General features: G+C 40.8%; 1 protein-coding gene and 1 pseudogene across 1 annotated transcript; both read left to right on the top strand.

Annotated features, from left to right (window-relative positions):
• Positions 1-3,214: 3,214 nt before the first annotated feature.
• Positions 3,215-11,165, top strand: ODAPH (odontogenesis associated phosphoprotein). Its single transcript, XM_081515722.1, has 3 exons — positions 3,215-3,281; positions 10,798-10,937; positions 11,082-11,165. Exons 1-3 carry the CDS (start codon positions 3,215-3,217, stop codon positions 11,163-11,165), a joined length of 291 nt encoding a protein of 96 aa, XP_081371848.1.
• A 4,320-nt stretch (positions 11,166-15,485) lies between these two features.
• LOC145515404 (fatty acid-binding protein, heart pseudogene) lies at positions 15,486-16,913 on the top strand (annotated as a pseudogene).

Here is a 16,913-nt window from a genome sequence, read left to right as displayed (position 1 = left end):
TTTAGGAAGCGTCACTACAAACAAAGCTAGTGGAGGTGATGGAATTCTAGTTGAGCTATTTCAAATCCTGAAAGATGATGCTGTGAAAGTGCTGCACTCAATATGCCAGCAAATCTGGAAAACTCAGCAGTGGCCACAGGACTGGAAAAGGTCAGTTTTCATTCCAATCCTAAAGAAAGGCAATGCCAAAGAATGCTCAAACTACCGCACAATTGCACTCATCTCACACGCTAGTAAAGTAATGCTCAAAATTCTCAAAGCCAGGCTTCAGCAATACGTGAACCGTGAACTTCCAGATGTTCAGCTGGTTTTAGAAAAGGCAGAGGAACCAGAGATCAAATTGCCAACATCCGATGGATCATCGAAAGCAAGAGAGTACCAGAAGAACATCTATTTCTGCTCTATTGACTATGCCAAAGCCTTTGACTGTGTGGATCACAATAAACTGTGGAAAATTCTGAAAGAGATGGGAATACCAGACCACCTGACCTGCCTCTTGAGAAACTTGTATGCAGGTCAGGAAGCAACAGTTAGAACTGGACATGGAACAACAGACTGGTTCCAAATAGGAAAAGGAGTACGTCAAGGCTGTATATTGTCACCCTGCTTATTTAACTTATATGCAGAGTACATGATAAAAAACGCTGGGCTGGATGAAGCACAAGCTGGAATCAAGATTGCCGGAAGAAATATCAATAACCTCAGATATACAGATGATACCACCCTTATGGCAGAAAGTGAAGAGGAACAAAAGAGCCTCTTGATGAAAGTGAAAGAGGAGAGTGAAAACATTGGCTTAAAGCTCAACGTTCAGAAAACTAAGATCATGGCATCCAGTCCCATCACTTCATGGCAGATAGATGAGGAAGTAGTGGAAACAGTGTCTGACTTTATTTTTCTGGGCTCCAAAATCACTGCAGATGGTGACTGCAGCCATGAAACTAAAAGACACTTCCTCCTTGGAAGGAAAGTTATGACCAACCTAGACAGCATATTGAAAAGCAGAGACATCACTTTGTCAACAAAGGTCTGTCTAGTCAAGGCTATGGTTTTTCCGGTGGTCATGTAAGGATGTGAGAGTTGGACTATAAAGAAATCTGAGCACCGAAGAATTGATGCTTTTGAACTGTGGTGCTGGAGAAGACTCTTGAGAGTCCCTTAGACTGCAAGGAGATCCAACCAGTCCATCCTAAAGGAGATCAGTCCTGGGTGTTCATTGGAGGGTCTGATATTGAAGCTGAAACTCCAATACTTTGGCCACCTGATGCGAAGAGCTGACTCATTGGAAAAGACTCTGATGCTGGGAAAGATTGAGGGCAGGAGGAGAAGGGGACGACAGAGGATGAGATGGCTGGATGGCATCACCGACTCAATGGACATGGGTTTGGGTAGACTCCGGGAGTTGGTAATGGACAGGGAGGCCTGGTGTGCTGCGGTTCATGGGGTCGCAAAGAGTCGGATACGACTGAGTGACTGAACTGAACTGAACTGAATTGAAACATTATCAATATATATATTGACACAGTAGAAGATGTTCTCTTAGCCAGTTCAGCAGCTTAAAGGAAGCTTCCAGTCATTATACAGAGGAATCTGGTAGGTGCCCGCAGCATGTTGAACATTTGAAACCAGAAGATTCTCTGTAGCACCTTCATGTACGTCTGCTCCAACTATCTGAGTTGTTTTTGTCCCCAAACCTGTTTTGTGTTGTTTGTCCTCAAACCTCCTTATGCCAGCTGAACTTTTCCTTATAATTAAGTGATTTTTTTAAACTAATTAATTAATTTATTTGGGATGGGCTGTGGAGGGTGGTGGGAGGGGGGTTCAGAATGGGGGACACGTGTACACCCATGGCTGATTCATGTCAATGTATGGCAAAAACCACCACAATATTGTTAAGCAATTAGCCTCCAATTAAAAACAACTCCCTTTCTTATGCGGGGCACTGTGTTTGGAGCTCTGTATCAATTACCTCTTTTATTCGTCACAAGAATCCTCAGAGGGAAATACTACAAGCCCCATTTTACCCCTGAGGCTTCAAGTCACCCACCTAGTAAGAAAAGGAATCAGGGCTGGAGCCAGTTTTTCCTGACTCTGAAGTCCATAACTTTTTTTAACCTTTATTTTATTTAAGTATAGTTTCTTTATAATGTGTTAATTTCTACTATACAGCAAAGTGACTCAATTATACACCTATATACATCATTTTTCATATTCTTTTCCATTATGGTTTATCAAGGGATATTGAACATAGTTACCTGTGCTACACAGTAGGACCTTGTTGTTTATCCATTCTACATATAAGCTTGTATCTGCTAATCCCGATCTCCCAATCCATCTCTCCCAATGCCCCACACATCCTTAGCAACCACAACCGTGTTCTCTGTGTTTGTGAGTCTGTTCTGTTTCATAGATAAGCTCATTTGTGCCATATTTTAGATTCCACGTGGATTTCATATGATATTTGTCTTTCTTACTTACTTAGTATGATCATCTCTAGGTCCAAGGTCCACGCTTTTAATCACTTGTGACCATCCCCTCCCATTCCTCCAGTAGCTGACAGGAAACAAACTGGGCATCTTTGGGGCAATTTGATCAATCAGAGGGAGTCCTGAAAGGACAACTCACTAAATTAATCTCCCCAAATTTTCATGTCTGTTTAGATGACGACCATGACGGCTACTAGTGAAGACAGTTTTTCAACTGTTGCTCTTGGCTCCTGAACCAAAGCAGAAAAGACATAATCCCTGATCTGAAACCTGTGAACAGCCTCCTCAAACCGCTTCAGTCCCTGAGCCTATGGATAATGCCCTCCCCCTATTGTTCGGCTTTGTGAAGTAAGCTATACAGAAGAAAACAGTGTGGAATATTTCCTGGACAGATCTTTTCTCTTGCAGAAGAGACCTATGCACACAAGTTAAGAGAAGGCACTAAGAGAAAAAGATTTGAAGGAATTAGAAGTATAGCGAGGGTGTGGTTGTCCACAATCCAACTCCGATCAAGGATGGATAGATGATGTTTGGCCGTCATTACAAGAGGCTCTGGTTGATAAACACTGTCTGGTATTTCTTTGCTGACTTCTTACCCTCACACCACAGGCCCTGATGGCTGTGGTCCATTATGCAAATACAACTCCCTGAATCAAGCTGTGAGTGACTCACCCACCCCCTTTAAAGCCACGTTGGGTTCGAGGCCGTGACTGCTCAGGGTAGAAGCCATGGCTCACAGACCCTGCTTCTCCTACTGGCTATTGGTCTGCTGGTTGGTGGTAACTGTGGCAGAAGGTAAGGGTTTGCTTTTATTCTCCTGTGGGTCCACTAATTAATAAGTTGTGTAAAAAGAATGAATTTGGCTCCATGATTATACATATCCATGAATTGGAAATATTTACGTCAGCTTCCGTCAGCCTTTGTGGTTAAAGAGAAAGACACTGAATTTTATCATCAGAAGATGTTGGTCCTAGTCTCAGTCCTAGCTATATGACTTTAGATGCACTTAGCTGCTCTGAAATCCATTTCCTCTTGTGTGAAGTGACAGCATGAATGACATGCAGTATTATGGGGGTTGTTAGGACCAAATGAGCTATCCTGCAAGAAAAGCTCTTCAAGCTTCAAGCACTAGATGAATACTAGTTATTATTGTTGTGGAGCTAACAATTTCCCCCCTGAATTATGGCAATGTCCACCTCTTTGATTTCTCAATAGTGTGGTAATTTGCACATGGTGGGTGTTCAGTTTCTGTTTGTTAATTGCTTTAATCACATCTAGTCAGTTGTGTCCTGGTGCTGCGGAGGTGAGCCTAGACTTCTTGCTTTGAGATTCTTTGAGATTCAATTTCTCCACTGCTCCTTTCTTGTTCCTTTTCCCCTACTACAAAATTTCCAGGTGGCCTGAGCCAAAGAATTGGTTTGCAAACCCTGGGGACAGGCAAGAAAAGGAGGAGAGCCCCAGGAGTCACACTGAGCCCTCCACCCCTTTCATGTGGCCTTGGGACTTTGCAGGGGTGCAGCCAGACCCTAGTAGACCCTAGTCATCCCCCAACTAGTTCTCTGCGCCCATGCACCACAGCTCATAACAGAGTGGAGGGGAGCAGGGCCATCGGAGCTGGTGGTTCCAGAAAGTGAACCACCCTTCAGGAAACCCTACAAACATGTAGCTAAATAAGTTATAATGAAATTAGAGGTTTATTCACTTTTTTTTTTTTTGAGGTTTTTTTTTCTTTATTTTTTATTTTTTATAAATTTATTTATTTTAGTTGGGGGCTAATTACTTTACAATATTGTAATAGTTTTTGCCATACATTGACATGAATCAGTCATGGGTTTACATGTGTTCCCCTTCCTGGACCCCCCACCCACCTCCCTCCCCATCCCATCCCTCTGGGTCATCCCATTGCCCCGGCCCTGAGCCCTTGTCTCATGCATCGAACATGGAATGGTGTTCTGTTTCACATATGATAATATACATGTTTCAATGCTATTCTCCCAGAACGTCCCACCCTCACCTTCTCCCTCAGAGTCCATAAAATTGTTCTATGCATCTGTGTCTCTTATTCTGTCTCGCATATAGGGTTATCGTTACCATCTTTCAAAATTTAGCACCGCTAAAATTTGGTTTCTGTTTTGGGCTCCCTCTTCCCCACTGTCCCTCAGACTGGCCTCAAAGTCCTTCAAATGCAGCTTCACTCTCTCCAGGCAGCCCTGGTTCCAGGCCATCACTTACTTACACCTGTCCTGGCTCTGCCAGACAGGATCACAGGTGGATCCCCGAACTCATCCCGTCCTCTCTCATCTCCATGGCAGCAGCTGTGGCTAGCCCCCTCTCCTGCTTTCACCTGTTCATTACAATTCTGCTTCATATGATGTCGTTTAGTGTCACTATGGTATTACCTTCACAACAGTTTTCTTAAGACACGTGGTTTTAAAATTGCAATCTCCCTCTATCTGACATTTTTTAATTCTTACAGCAATTCGCACATCGCCCTTGGTACTTACTGCGTCATGCTCTGTATTATAGATTCATGTATTTGTAGCATCTCCCCATAGGCCCTGTATCTTCATCTCTGCCTTTGCCGCAGCTCCTAACACAGTAACCTGTACACTGTTGAGTTGACTAGACTCACAGCCCAGGATTGAAAGAGGCCTGTGTGAATTTGTATGAAATGGGCTCCAAAGTCTCTATCTATAAAATTAGGGAGTTGACCAAAACAGCTAGTCATTCTGTGAGTCTATGCAGTGAATTAAGTTGCATTTATTGTGAGCAAGTTAATCACAGGCTTATATTTCTTTTTGGTTCACCTCTGAAGGCGCCTGAGAATGTATAATAGAAGAACTGCATACTTACACATCAAGTATAAAGCTTACTTCTCTTAAAAATCAGGGTAGCTCACTACAAAACAGCTATTGTCTGCCCAAAAACCACAGACTACAGGTAATTACATTTTCCAAAAAGAGGTCATCTCATGCTTACTTTTTTTTTAAAGTACTAGTTGTTGGCGTACTATGAATTTCATGTCTCGACTATAATAAACCCACTTAAAATTGATGTCCAAACTCCAGCAATAGTTTGGCTTGATTATTTTATTATCCTCTAATTTTGAATGTCAATTATTTTTGCAAATTTTCTGGGTTTGGCAGGACTTCCTTGGCAGTCCAGTGTAAGACTCCACATTTCCACTGCAGGGCACATAGGTTTGATTTCTAGTCTGGGAAATAAGATCCCACATGCCATGTAGCCAAAAAAAAATTTTTTTAATTTTTTTCTGAGACTAGAATGAAATACTCACTGAGACTTGCAAAAATCTACAGAAATGAACTCAACACCCATTAATACAATCCACACCTGCCTGCCTGGCCACTCATTCAACTCATCTGTTATGTATTGGGCATAAGTATTCACACTAAGCCAAGGACTGTTTATAGCAATGACCAATAGGGGTTTCCCTGATAGTACAGCTGGTAAAGAATTCACCTGCAATGCAGGAGACTCCAGTTCGATTCCTGGGTTGGGAAGATCTGCTGGAGAATAGAAAGGCTACCCACTCCAGTATTCTTGGGCTCCCCTTGTGACTCAGCTGGTAAAGAATCCGCCTGCAATGCGGGAGACCTGGGTTTGATCCCTGGGTTGGGAAGATCCCCTGGAGAAGGGAAAGGCTACCCACTCCAGTATTCTGGATAAATCTTAATTACGTTGAATTTGTTCATAATGCTTTTCAGGTCCACTACCTCCTTCTACTTTTCCGGCTATTCATTCTATTAATTTTTGAGAGTTTGCTGTTTTAACTCCAACTAAAAATTTTAATTTATCTACTTGAAAAATAATTGTAATATACAATGAAACTGTATGTAACTTTGTTCTGCATTTTCCAAGTCACCTGTAAATGTTATCATACTTTCATAATTTTTAAAAACAGCATAGAATCCCTGAGCTCTGTGACTTAAATGAGCTCCGCCATTTAATAATCGTGTGACTATTGACAGCTTCCATACTTAATTGACAGCTTCCTCCCAGTTTGCCTTTCCTTATTTGTTAAAATGGAGACAAATAATGCTACTTATTAAGATTTATAGAATTTTCACACAACAGCAGAATACAAATTCTATTCAAGTTCCCATAGACTGTAAACCAGGAGAGACTAGAACATATCCAGGGGTGTAAAACAGGATGCAAAAATTTCATGGTCTAAAGGTACTGAAATCATACAGAGTCTGTTCTCTTAAGGGATCCTGTGCTTTTAAACACTATGCTATTCTGCCTCTCAAAATGTTTCCAGTCTATATTTAAATATTTGAGTGACTTTGGTCTAATTAATTACAGAAGAGCGCTCATTTTTGATATTCAGTATCTTTGGTGTTATGTCAGTATGCTACATAGTGAGAAATATTTGGTAGTTTATAATCACATTATCCCTGAGAGGTAGGAACGTGGTAACTTTTGCAATTATGGAAACTGAGATCTCTCTCAGTCTGATCAAGTCCACTGTAGGCGAAGAGCTAGTGATCAGGAGACTAGGTGTGCACAACGATCTCACAGATACATCAGTGCAGGAGGAATATAACCACTGAATACTAATCACATGACCGATCAATATGGTGAAAGTGGACTCACGGGGTGCTATGGAAGCATATTGCTAAAGGCCTTAAGCCAGCCTCGGGGGAGGGAAGCCCTCCTTGAGGAAATGAGATGTGAAATCTGCATAAAGATAAACCAGGCAAAGAGAGCAGGAAATGATGTTCTTGGCATCTGGAACCAACTTTTTAAAAGCCCAGGACCATTGATGATCGTTGTCAAAATATTTGTCAACATTTGTCAGAAGAGAGCATTGACTAATACTGGACAAACCAGGCATTCTCTGGTGGTCCAGTGGTTAAGACTCTGAGTTTCCAAAGTAGAGTGCACGAGTTCGATACTAGTGACAACACTAATACTTATTTGTGGGATGGCAGAAACAGAGTCAGATTCCTATGGATTAAATAGGTGGGGGAAAAGGGAGTCAGTGTGTGTAAACTTCTCTTTGAAGTGAGAGAAGTAGAAACAAAGACGTGCATGGCAGATCACTGAAGTTTTCTCTCTGAAATATGAAGCAAAGTAATCTACTTAGAAAGGTCGAGAGAATTGTAAAGAGAATTCTTCAAATGAATGAATAAGAATGAGAATGTTGAAGGGGCTTTGAAGAGACTATGAAAGGTTTAGAAGACAGATAGAATGGATCAGAACAAGGACAGACAGAATTCAGGAGCAGTATTAACTCTTTGGAGACCATGAATGGCATCAACCCACTCACTCAGATGTATGGCCTGAACCTCGTAAAAAACCTGTGACAGTTCCCCAAATAAGTGCCCTAAAGTTCCCATATTTTACAACACTTGAGCTAGCCAACCAGCAACCTGAAATTGTCACCACGTGTCTAGTCTGCTGGGAGGATGTGGTTTTACATGAGCTAGTTACTGGGACAAGCTTATATCTTGACCTTGAGTCCCTAGAAATTCCTGGAAGAAGAGAGCAATGACTAATATTGGACAAACCAGGGACTTCTCTGATGGTCCAGTGGTTAAGACTCTGAGTTTCCAAAGTAGAGTGCACAAGTTCAATCCTTGGTCGAGGAATTAAGATCTCACATGCTGCATGGCATGGTCAAAAAACAACAAAATTAAAAATTCTTTTTCAATTTTAAAAAACACTAGACATCTCAGAGCCAGAGAAACACTAACGACTCTAACACCCCATTGTCAGGAGGATTTGGTGAGTAGCCTCAGTTTTAAGAAGTAAAATGAGCACAAAGGGTGGATGTCTTTAAAAGCTAGAATCCAATTTATTGAGTGGCAGAGCCCAAGACCTAGCTAAACCTGATCTGATAGCAAAATGTCACAATGGAGCTCAAGAATAAGGCTAGCTTCCTCTGTAGCGACTGGATTCTCAGCAGAAAGTTATTAGGTTAAAAAGGTTCAAAATTAAACTGATTATATAGGAGGAAAGTGTTGAGACCAGCTCGACAAGCAGGGTTTCCGAAAGCGCAATACAGTGAGAGACTGAGAAACGAGACACAAGAATTCAGAGAAAAGCAAGGATGAGGGGACCAACACCGCTCCAAGGCGAAGGTGCCGAAACTGAATCCAAGCCAGCTTTATTATACTTCCAGCTGTGAAAGAAAGAATATGCAGGGAGTTAAACTATACCTCATGTGGCCTTCAGGGCCAAAGAACAAAATGATCATTAACCGTTGAGTAATTAGGAAACAGTAATCAATAACAAATCAGTAACTAAGACTAATATTTTTATCTATAGATTTTCCACCAGATACATAAAACATGTGACTCTGAGATGCCCGTTGAGAAACAGTCTGGGTCGGTTTTTCGACCCTAGGATCATATCTTGCTTTCAAAATTATGAACTGTTCCCTCTGGACTTGTTCCAAGAGTCTCACGCCTTATCATCCAGCTTATCAATAATTATAAATTTCTTTTGTGGCCCTTGCCGGGGCCTACTTTTCTTTTATTTTTCCTGTCTCCTATAGAAAGAATGAGTGATATGGCATTAAGCCATCTTCTGTAGTTTGAAATGTCTTAATCCAGTTTCAACCATAACATTTTAATACTCAGCCTGAGTGGATATGGGAGAGTCAGTATTTAATTCACCCATTCAAGCTGGATTAACAAAATAATAGAGGTGATTATTATAAAGATATTTCCAAGAAACTTAAGTACAGCCAGCCCTCAAAAAGACCAACCCCGGAAAGTCGAGAGCCAAGGTTACTCTCACAATCACCCTGTTACCACATAGGCACTTGTCTCTTTTTCTCTTTGAGAGGCCTTCCCCATTTTACAGCTATGGAAAGACTGGTTTCTGTTTATTCAACATTCACCTGGCCAACACCTGACATTCCAGCCTCTCCCTTACACCTTCTCCTTACATCGTCCACTGTGTCTCTTTGTTGAAATTCTTAGATGAAATCTGATTGGTCACTGGCCAGTCAATGAAAGAGTTGAATGTCTAACAACAGTCCTGTGAGGAATTGATTTTTTCCATCATTCACACTCAGTTCCCTTTCCAGACTTGCATTAGCAAGTTACTAAGGGAGAGAAGGGATAATTTTCTAAAGGAAATCTTGCTTTTTCGTAGCCAATTTGATTAAGTGATCCAGCTTGACAGTGGATATTGATCCAAATTTCTTCTTGGAAACTTGTCATCCTGGTCCTCAGTGGTCATTCCTCTGCTGTGTGTAGACACTCCCTATGTCCTCTTCAGGGAGCGATTTCACTGCTGGGAGAGTAAAGCAAATCTTTCGCATTAATAGCCTTTGGGGGAATGGTTACTTTTGTTAACATCACATTTTTTTCCAACAAATTTTTTTATTTATTTATAATTTATGCACAATAAAAGGCACACATCTTATAAGTGCAGATGAATCACTTTTTACATATATGCATATGTGCATATAGTCATATGTGTGTACACATGTATTTTTGTGTATATTTATATGTATGTGTATAAATATAAATGTGTGTGCATATCTCCATATTCATATAACAACCACCCAGATCAAGATCGAAAGAATTCACTGGTTCCTTTCTCCACTAAATAACATGTTGTATTCATAATTCTTGCTCTTTATTGCTGAGTAGTATTTTATTGTATGAATACATAGTTTATTTATCCTCACCTATTGATGGTTTCTGTGTGTATGTACTTTGTTGCTTCAGTCATGTACAACTCTTTGTGATCCTTTGTAGCGTAGCCCGCCAGGCTCCTCTGTCCATGGGAATCTCCAGGCAGAATACTGGAGTGGGTTGCCATGCCCTCCTCCAGGGGATCTTCCCAACCCAAGTCTCCCACATTGCAGGCGTATTCTTTACCATCCGAGCCACCAGGGAGCCCACTGATGGTTTCCAGGTTTAGGTTAACATAAATAAGAGTGCTATGTGGATTTCCTTGGTGGTCTTGTGGTTAAGACTCTGCACTTCCACTGCAGGGGGCACAGGTTTGATTCCTGGTCAGAGAACTAAGATCCCACATACCCCACAGTGTGGCCAAAAAAAAGCTTCTTAAAAAAAAAAAAATTCTTGAACTAATCTTCTGTAGACATACGCACTCATTTCTTGTGGGTAAATTCTCCAGCGTGGAATTTCTGGGTCACAAGGAGTGTCCATGTCTCATTTTACTGACCTAGACAGTTCCCTCAAACACGCTTTAGGGAAACTCTAGAATTCTCCCTTCCATTCCTTCTCCTCTGCTACACCTGAACACTCTCCCCTCCGCTCCTGTCATCGGGCCTATTTCCTGACATGCACTTTTCTCCCCACAGGACAAGAAGAAGTGGTCACTCCTCCTGGAGACTCACAAAATAATGCAAACCCTACAGACTGCGAGATATTTACACTCACCCCTCCCCCTGCCACAAGGAACCCAGTGACAAGGATCCAGCCCATCACCAGCTCACCTAGGTGTCCCTTCCATTTTTTCCTGCCACAATGGCCCCGAGTCTACATTAGGTTCCCATACAGGCCTTACCCACCTCCAACGTGGAACCACCATTTTCAATTCCATCCACATTTTTGTCCACACAGTCACCTTCCTCCTTATTACAATTATTTCCCCAGGAGAAGACTCTGGAGAGGAAGTTCCTCTGAGGAAAGCAGAGAAAAGAGAGAAGCCCCAAACGTGCTGAAGTAAAAGAAGCCAAGTCCTCAGAAAAGACTAGAAAAAGATTTGTGCTTTCAGTTTTCAATTAAAACAATTGGGTTGGGAAACTATGCATCTTAAGCTCCACTGACTGGAAATTGTTCTCCTTGTCAGCAGTGAACATATTGGTTTATAGGTTATTCATGATAACAAAATAGAAGCAATAACTACATTATTCTTATCCTTTACTTTTTATGATCACAACATGTTTATGCAAGAAAAGTTCTAAAATGAGTGGTTCCCATAATTCCTATCATCCTGTGATACCAGAAGAATCAGCTCCATCTTCTAAATCACAGTGAAGAGCATTTAAATAAATTAAGACTGCTATAAACCAAATGGAGACATTAATGACACCCTTTTATGCTTACTGGAAAACTCACAAAGCAAGGCATATTTACAAAGTGATCTTTAAAATAAATTATAAAAGACAGAAAGTTTTGTTTTATTCTGTTTGGCAGTGGTTATTCATTCATTTTTAACTGACATACAATTGACATAATATTATATTAGTTCCAGGTTATATAACATAATGATTCAATATTTAGATACATTGCAAAATGATTACCATAATAGTTCAGTTAACATCCGTCACCATACATAATTACAAAACTTCTTTCTTGTGAAGAGAACTTTCAAGATCCCCTCAGTTTTCTAACAACAAAAAGAAGTCATAAAGATTAAAACAAAAAGCTATGGGGATTTTAACTATAGGTACTATTTTAAAGATACTATAAACTAAATTACCTAACCAAAAAAGTTCTTTTTAAACTGCAATATCTAAATACACTTTAATGTTAACTGTTTAAGCCACCAGTGAAAATTAGTTTGATGTGTATCTCACTGCTTCTCCTGTTATCTTCATATGCATGCTAAGTCATTGCAGTCGTATCCAACTGTTTGTGACCCTATGGACTGTGTAGCTCGTCAGATTTCTCTGTCTGTGGGATTCTCCAGGCAAAAATACTGGAGTGGGTTTCCATTCTCTCCTCTTCATACATATAGATACTAGCTTAAATTATATACTTCCCCTAAAACTTTCAACATGATTCTAGTCTCAAATTTCAAGTACGGGGATATTCTAGTAACTCTAGAACTCCACAGACACAAATTCAGTCAACTGTAGGAACCTTGTATTCTGAGAAGGCAATATAAGCAACAAATCCCACAGGCTGTGTTCATTTGTTATTGATATTTCTTTAGCCATTCTGTAGAATACTGCCTCCTTTTTGTGCTATTCACCTTGCCTGTAACATAGGAACCTCGGTTTGTCATATGTGGTCAGTGGTTTACATCTGTTCCTCCCAAAAACTATGTGCAAAGTTGCTGCTACTGCTTCTGTGACGGAAAAAAAGTGAGGGTTTGGGGGCACACAGAGACATGAAGATGCTGGGAATGTTGCCTGGGAAATGGAGAGAGATATAAAGTCATCATGCTCTGTTTCCTCACTATATTAAAAGATAAAAAGAAAAACACTATTTTCTTTACTACATAGCAAATTTTCATCCTAAGAACAGATATTTGCTTAGAAATCACAAGCTTAAGTAAACCTGTATTTGAAATCCTCATTAAGTAAAAAAAAAAAAAAAAATCTATATTTTGTAATAAACTTGCTCACTCATTTGCTTTCTTTTTGGTTGATGGGGCATAATCCGAAAAGGGCCAACCTTGGGCAAACCTGAAGACAGATCAGTGCTGTATTTGAACCTCACCTCCCTCCCTGGACCTCCTGCTTCATTACCTCTCACTCTCACCTCTCACTGCTCATCCAGCTGTTTGGTGAGCTCACCGCACTCCACCGCCCAAAACCAACCTGGTTCTGACAGGCCTTTCTTTCCCTAGATATTTGAACTTTTGCAATCCAGTATCTCAGCGTGGTTCAGTCACTTAGTCACATGCGATTCTTTGTGACCCCACGGACTGTAGGGGTCACCATTAAATCCAGTATATGACTGCTCTGAAATCCAATCCCTGAAGGACTTGTTAGTGATCTGTAAACCTCAGGAAAACCAAGACAAACTAAAAAGGGTGTAATAGCTTCAGTGCATCCATTATAGAAAGTGGGCTACTCCTGGGGTATTTAAGACCCTTTTTCAAAATGGCTTCAGATAAAATTACATCATTTCTCACCCTTGAACATGCATAGAATAACCTACCTGAGAAACAGCCCACAACCGCAATTAAAAGTATAGGCCTCTGTGAGTTTCCAAATCCAAATATTATTGCTCGGTCATGTCTGACTCTTTGGGACCCTTTGGAATGTAGCCTGCCAGGCTCCTCTGTCGATGGGATTCTCCAGGCAGGAATGCTGGAGTGGGTAGCTATGCCCTTCTCCAGGGGATCTTCCCCACCCAGGAATCAAAACCAGATCTCCTGCATTGCAGGCAGATTCTTCCCCCACTGAGCCATCGGGGAAGATCCTTGTGGGTTTGGGTTAGTGAATTTTTCTTTTAAAATATGGAGGTACCTAGCAGGTTTATTGACTCAGGGGGATCATTTTCAAGTACTAATATGTCAAAATTAACTAGTTTACATGTGTTCCTCTTAGCAAATAGGTGGGATTGTCTGCTTCTGCAGCAATGGCAGTCTGTTGGGAACATGCAACTTTTTTAATGCATCTTTTATACACGCTTAAATACGTCTTTTGCTTTGTGGCAGAAATAGCCTATGCAAGTGTAAAGTTCTAATTATACTAAAAAGGTATAACCTGAGTCGAATCATCCAGCAAACACAAATTTACAAAACAACTGCTCTGTAATCTCCAAAATATGTGGATGTCAGGGTAGACAAAGTGTAAAGACGATTAAAGAGACGTGACAACTAAATGTAACATGGCCTGGAGCTGGGAAGGAAAGGGAGATATTGCCATAAAGGATATTATTGGAACAACTGGAAAATTCTTATGTGAACCATGTTTTAGGTAATAGCTGTATATCAATGTTAAATTTTCTGAGTTTGATAATTATGTAAGAGAAGATCCTTAGATAAAAATCTGAAGGTAAAGGAATATATTTTATGCAACTGTCTTAAATTATTTGGGGAAATAGTGTGTGTGTGTGTGTGAAGGAAGGCGAGGAAGGGAGATAGAAGGAGAAAAGGGGAACACGGAGGGAGGGTGGGAGGGAGAGTGAAAAAAAAATCATGGGAAAATGTTTTTACAATTGATATATTTGGAGCAAAGGCATACGGCAGTTCTTTGTCTCATTCTTGCAACTCTTCTGTAGCTTGAAATTATTTCAAAATTAAATTAAAAAGACATTATTAAAAAACAACACAGGACTTGCAATAGAGGTTTAGTTGTCAGGGAGGAATTGGCCTGTTTAAGGTCTCAGGAAACAGATGAGGGAGATGACAGTTGAGACTGGGGAGTTTGGTACAAAGAGAAGGAAGATTCAAAAGAAGATCTTGGGGGAAATATCCTGGGAAAAGCTGCATTGAAAGTGATCACAGTCATTTGAGGACGACAGTGCCCTGCAGGCCAGGCTGTCCCTGCTACCCCACCTCCCCCCAAGAAGGGGCACTTGACTTGCGGGAGGGACTACACCTACGTGGACTTTAAAAGTATCTAAGATTCTGGTGTGCACTTGATATGTAACTCATATTTTTGTTCACTGAGATATTTTGTGATTAAAAATTCTGAGCAAAGTGGAAATGCAGTAATTTTAAAGGAATTTTATGTTGAGTTGTGCCATGTGAACACAACTTCTTTTGGTTTTATTGTGTTTGTGGGCAGTATTAAGAAAGCAAAATCTCTGCTTATTGTACTTTTCATAGTCATTGTAACAAGAAGAAGCAAACAGTCTTTTGTGGTCACTGTAAAATGACTATAATGTTTGGTAGCAAACAGAATCCATGTACTCTTACTAAGGTTAGATAATTTGTTGTATCTTTAGTCCAAGGTTTCTTTATGCTTTTTAAATAATCCAGTAGTAGAGTAGAATCTATTAGCCAAAATCAGTTTGGGGATTAAGAGCAAAACCTGGGGTGGGAGAGAAAAGGGTGGACTTTTACAAGATACAATCGGTAGAAATTCAGGGAAAGATCTCAAAACCCTGTATGATAATTCATACTTGTTCCTGAACTGTGCCATGAGTTGGTAATACCAGTAGCTTTTTATCATGTCCCTCTTGTCCTTAAATTTTACTTTAAAAAATTTATATCCCCAACACTTTCTGCCCTTGGAATTTTTCTGTCTTCCAAGTTTTTTTTCCTTTTAATGTTTAAAAATATGTCGGTATGATAGTCCAATTTTTAACTAGTGACTTGAGCATGATACAATTACTAGAATTTAAAGGTGGTAGTCATGCCCATATGGGGAAAGATGTTTGGGTGTGTTCTTTTGAAATTGAAACTGTAAAAGTAGGTGCTTAAAAGATCTTGTTTTTTGCTCTGTATGGTAAAAACTAATTCTGTTGTATCATATACATAATTACTCATCATTTTCTTCCTCCTGACAGCGTTAATAAAGGTTTGGTTCTAAACCCGTCCAAAAAAAATTCACAAAAAATTAACCATGAATTTATTCATGCCTTGAAGCTAAGTTAAACATAAAATTCTATTCCTACAGCCCACAGTATGACCAACCTTGTAATGATTCACATGTTGGTTATAAGCGTTATGGGGCGTCTAGACTGGTTGAGCTGAGACTCGTGTTCACTGGTATCTGGGGAAGACAGTTTTTAATTGGGTAAGGAGAGGGAATTCAGTTGGAGTTTGGGGTCTCAAAAGGAGAAATAAAAGATATAAGATGGCATGTCCTTCCACAACCACCACCTGGATTGAATTGGAGCTGGGTGATGAGCAGCAGATGATGATCAAAATGTCTTTTTTTTGGCCACTCAGCGTGGCATGTGGGATCTTGGTTCCCCAACCAGGGATCAAACCTGTGCCTGGATGCTAGGGAAGGGCCCCTGCCAATGTCTTTAAAAGAAACTTTAGGGTCTTCCTTGGTGGTGCAGTGGTAAAGAATCCTCCTGCCAATGCAGGAGATGGTGGGGCTCCGATCCCTGGTCCGGGAAGATCCCACATGCTGTAGAGTAACTAAGCCCCTGTGCTCCAGAGCCCAGGAGCCACAATTACTGAGCCCACATGCTGCAACTACTGAAGTCCTTGAGCATAGAGCCCATGCTCCCCAGCAAGAGAAGCCACGGCGATGAGAAGCCCTCACACCACAACTAGAGAGTAGCCCCTGCTTGCCACAACTAGAAGAAAGTCTGTGCAGCAACAAAGACCCAGCAAAGCCAAAAATAAATTTTAAAATAATAAAAAAAAAAGAAGGTCCCAGAGTCCTTGCACGTGTTCTCTGTCTTCTCTTTCCCAGCCTAGCCCAGCCTCACCACAGTGGAGACCTTCATGGGTACCTGGAAGTTAGTGGATAGCAGGAATTTCAATGACTACATGAAGTCCCTTGGTGTGGGTTTTGCTACCAAGCAAGTGGCCAATATGACCAAGCCTACCACAGTCATCTAAGCGCATGGGGACAGAATCACCATAAAAACCCAAAGCACCTTCAATAATGGGGAGGTCCACTTCGAGCTGGGAGTGAATTTCAAAGAGACAACAGCAGATGACAGGAAGGTCAAGTCCATTGTGATGCTGGATGGAGGCAAATTTGTCCACGTGCAGAAGTGAAATGGACAAGAGACAACACTTGTACGGGAAATAGTTGATGAGAAACTCATCCTGCCACTCACCCACTGCAGTGCAGTTTGCAATCGTACTTACAAGGAAGAGGCATGA

The sequence above is a fragment of the Giraffa tippelskirchi genome, chromosome 1 (assembly GCF_054371585.1).
Source record: "Giraffa tippelskirchi isolate mGirTip1 chromosome 1, T2T-mGirTip1v1.2.pri, whole genome shotgun sequence".
Classification (NCBI taxonomy): domain Eukaryota; kingdom Metazoa; phylum Chordata; class Mammalia; order Artiodactyla; family Giraffidae; genus Giraffa; species Giraffa tippelskirchi.
Note: the sequence above shows the minus strand (reverse complement) of the source record. Positions and strands in the feature narration are given on the sequence as shown.

Coding starts and splice junctions, on each gene's coding strand:
- ODAPH (XM_081515722.1), top strand. CDS start 3,215: ATGGCTCACAGACCCTGCTTCTCCTACTGGCTATTGGTCTGCTGGTTG. Junction 3,282..10,797: donor GGTGGTAACTGTGGCAGAAG/GTAAGGGTTTGC, acceptor TTCTCCCCACAG/GACAAGAAGAAGTGGTCACT. Junction 10,938..11,081: donor CCATCACCAGCTCACCTAGG/TGTCCCTTCCAT, acceptor CCTTATTACAAT/TATTTCCCCAGGAGAAGACT.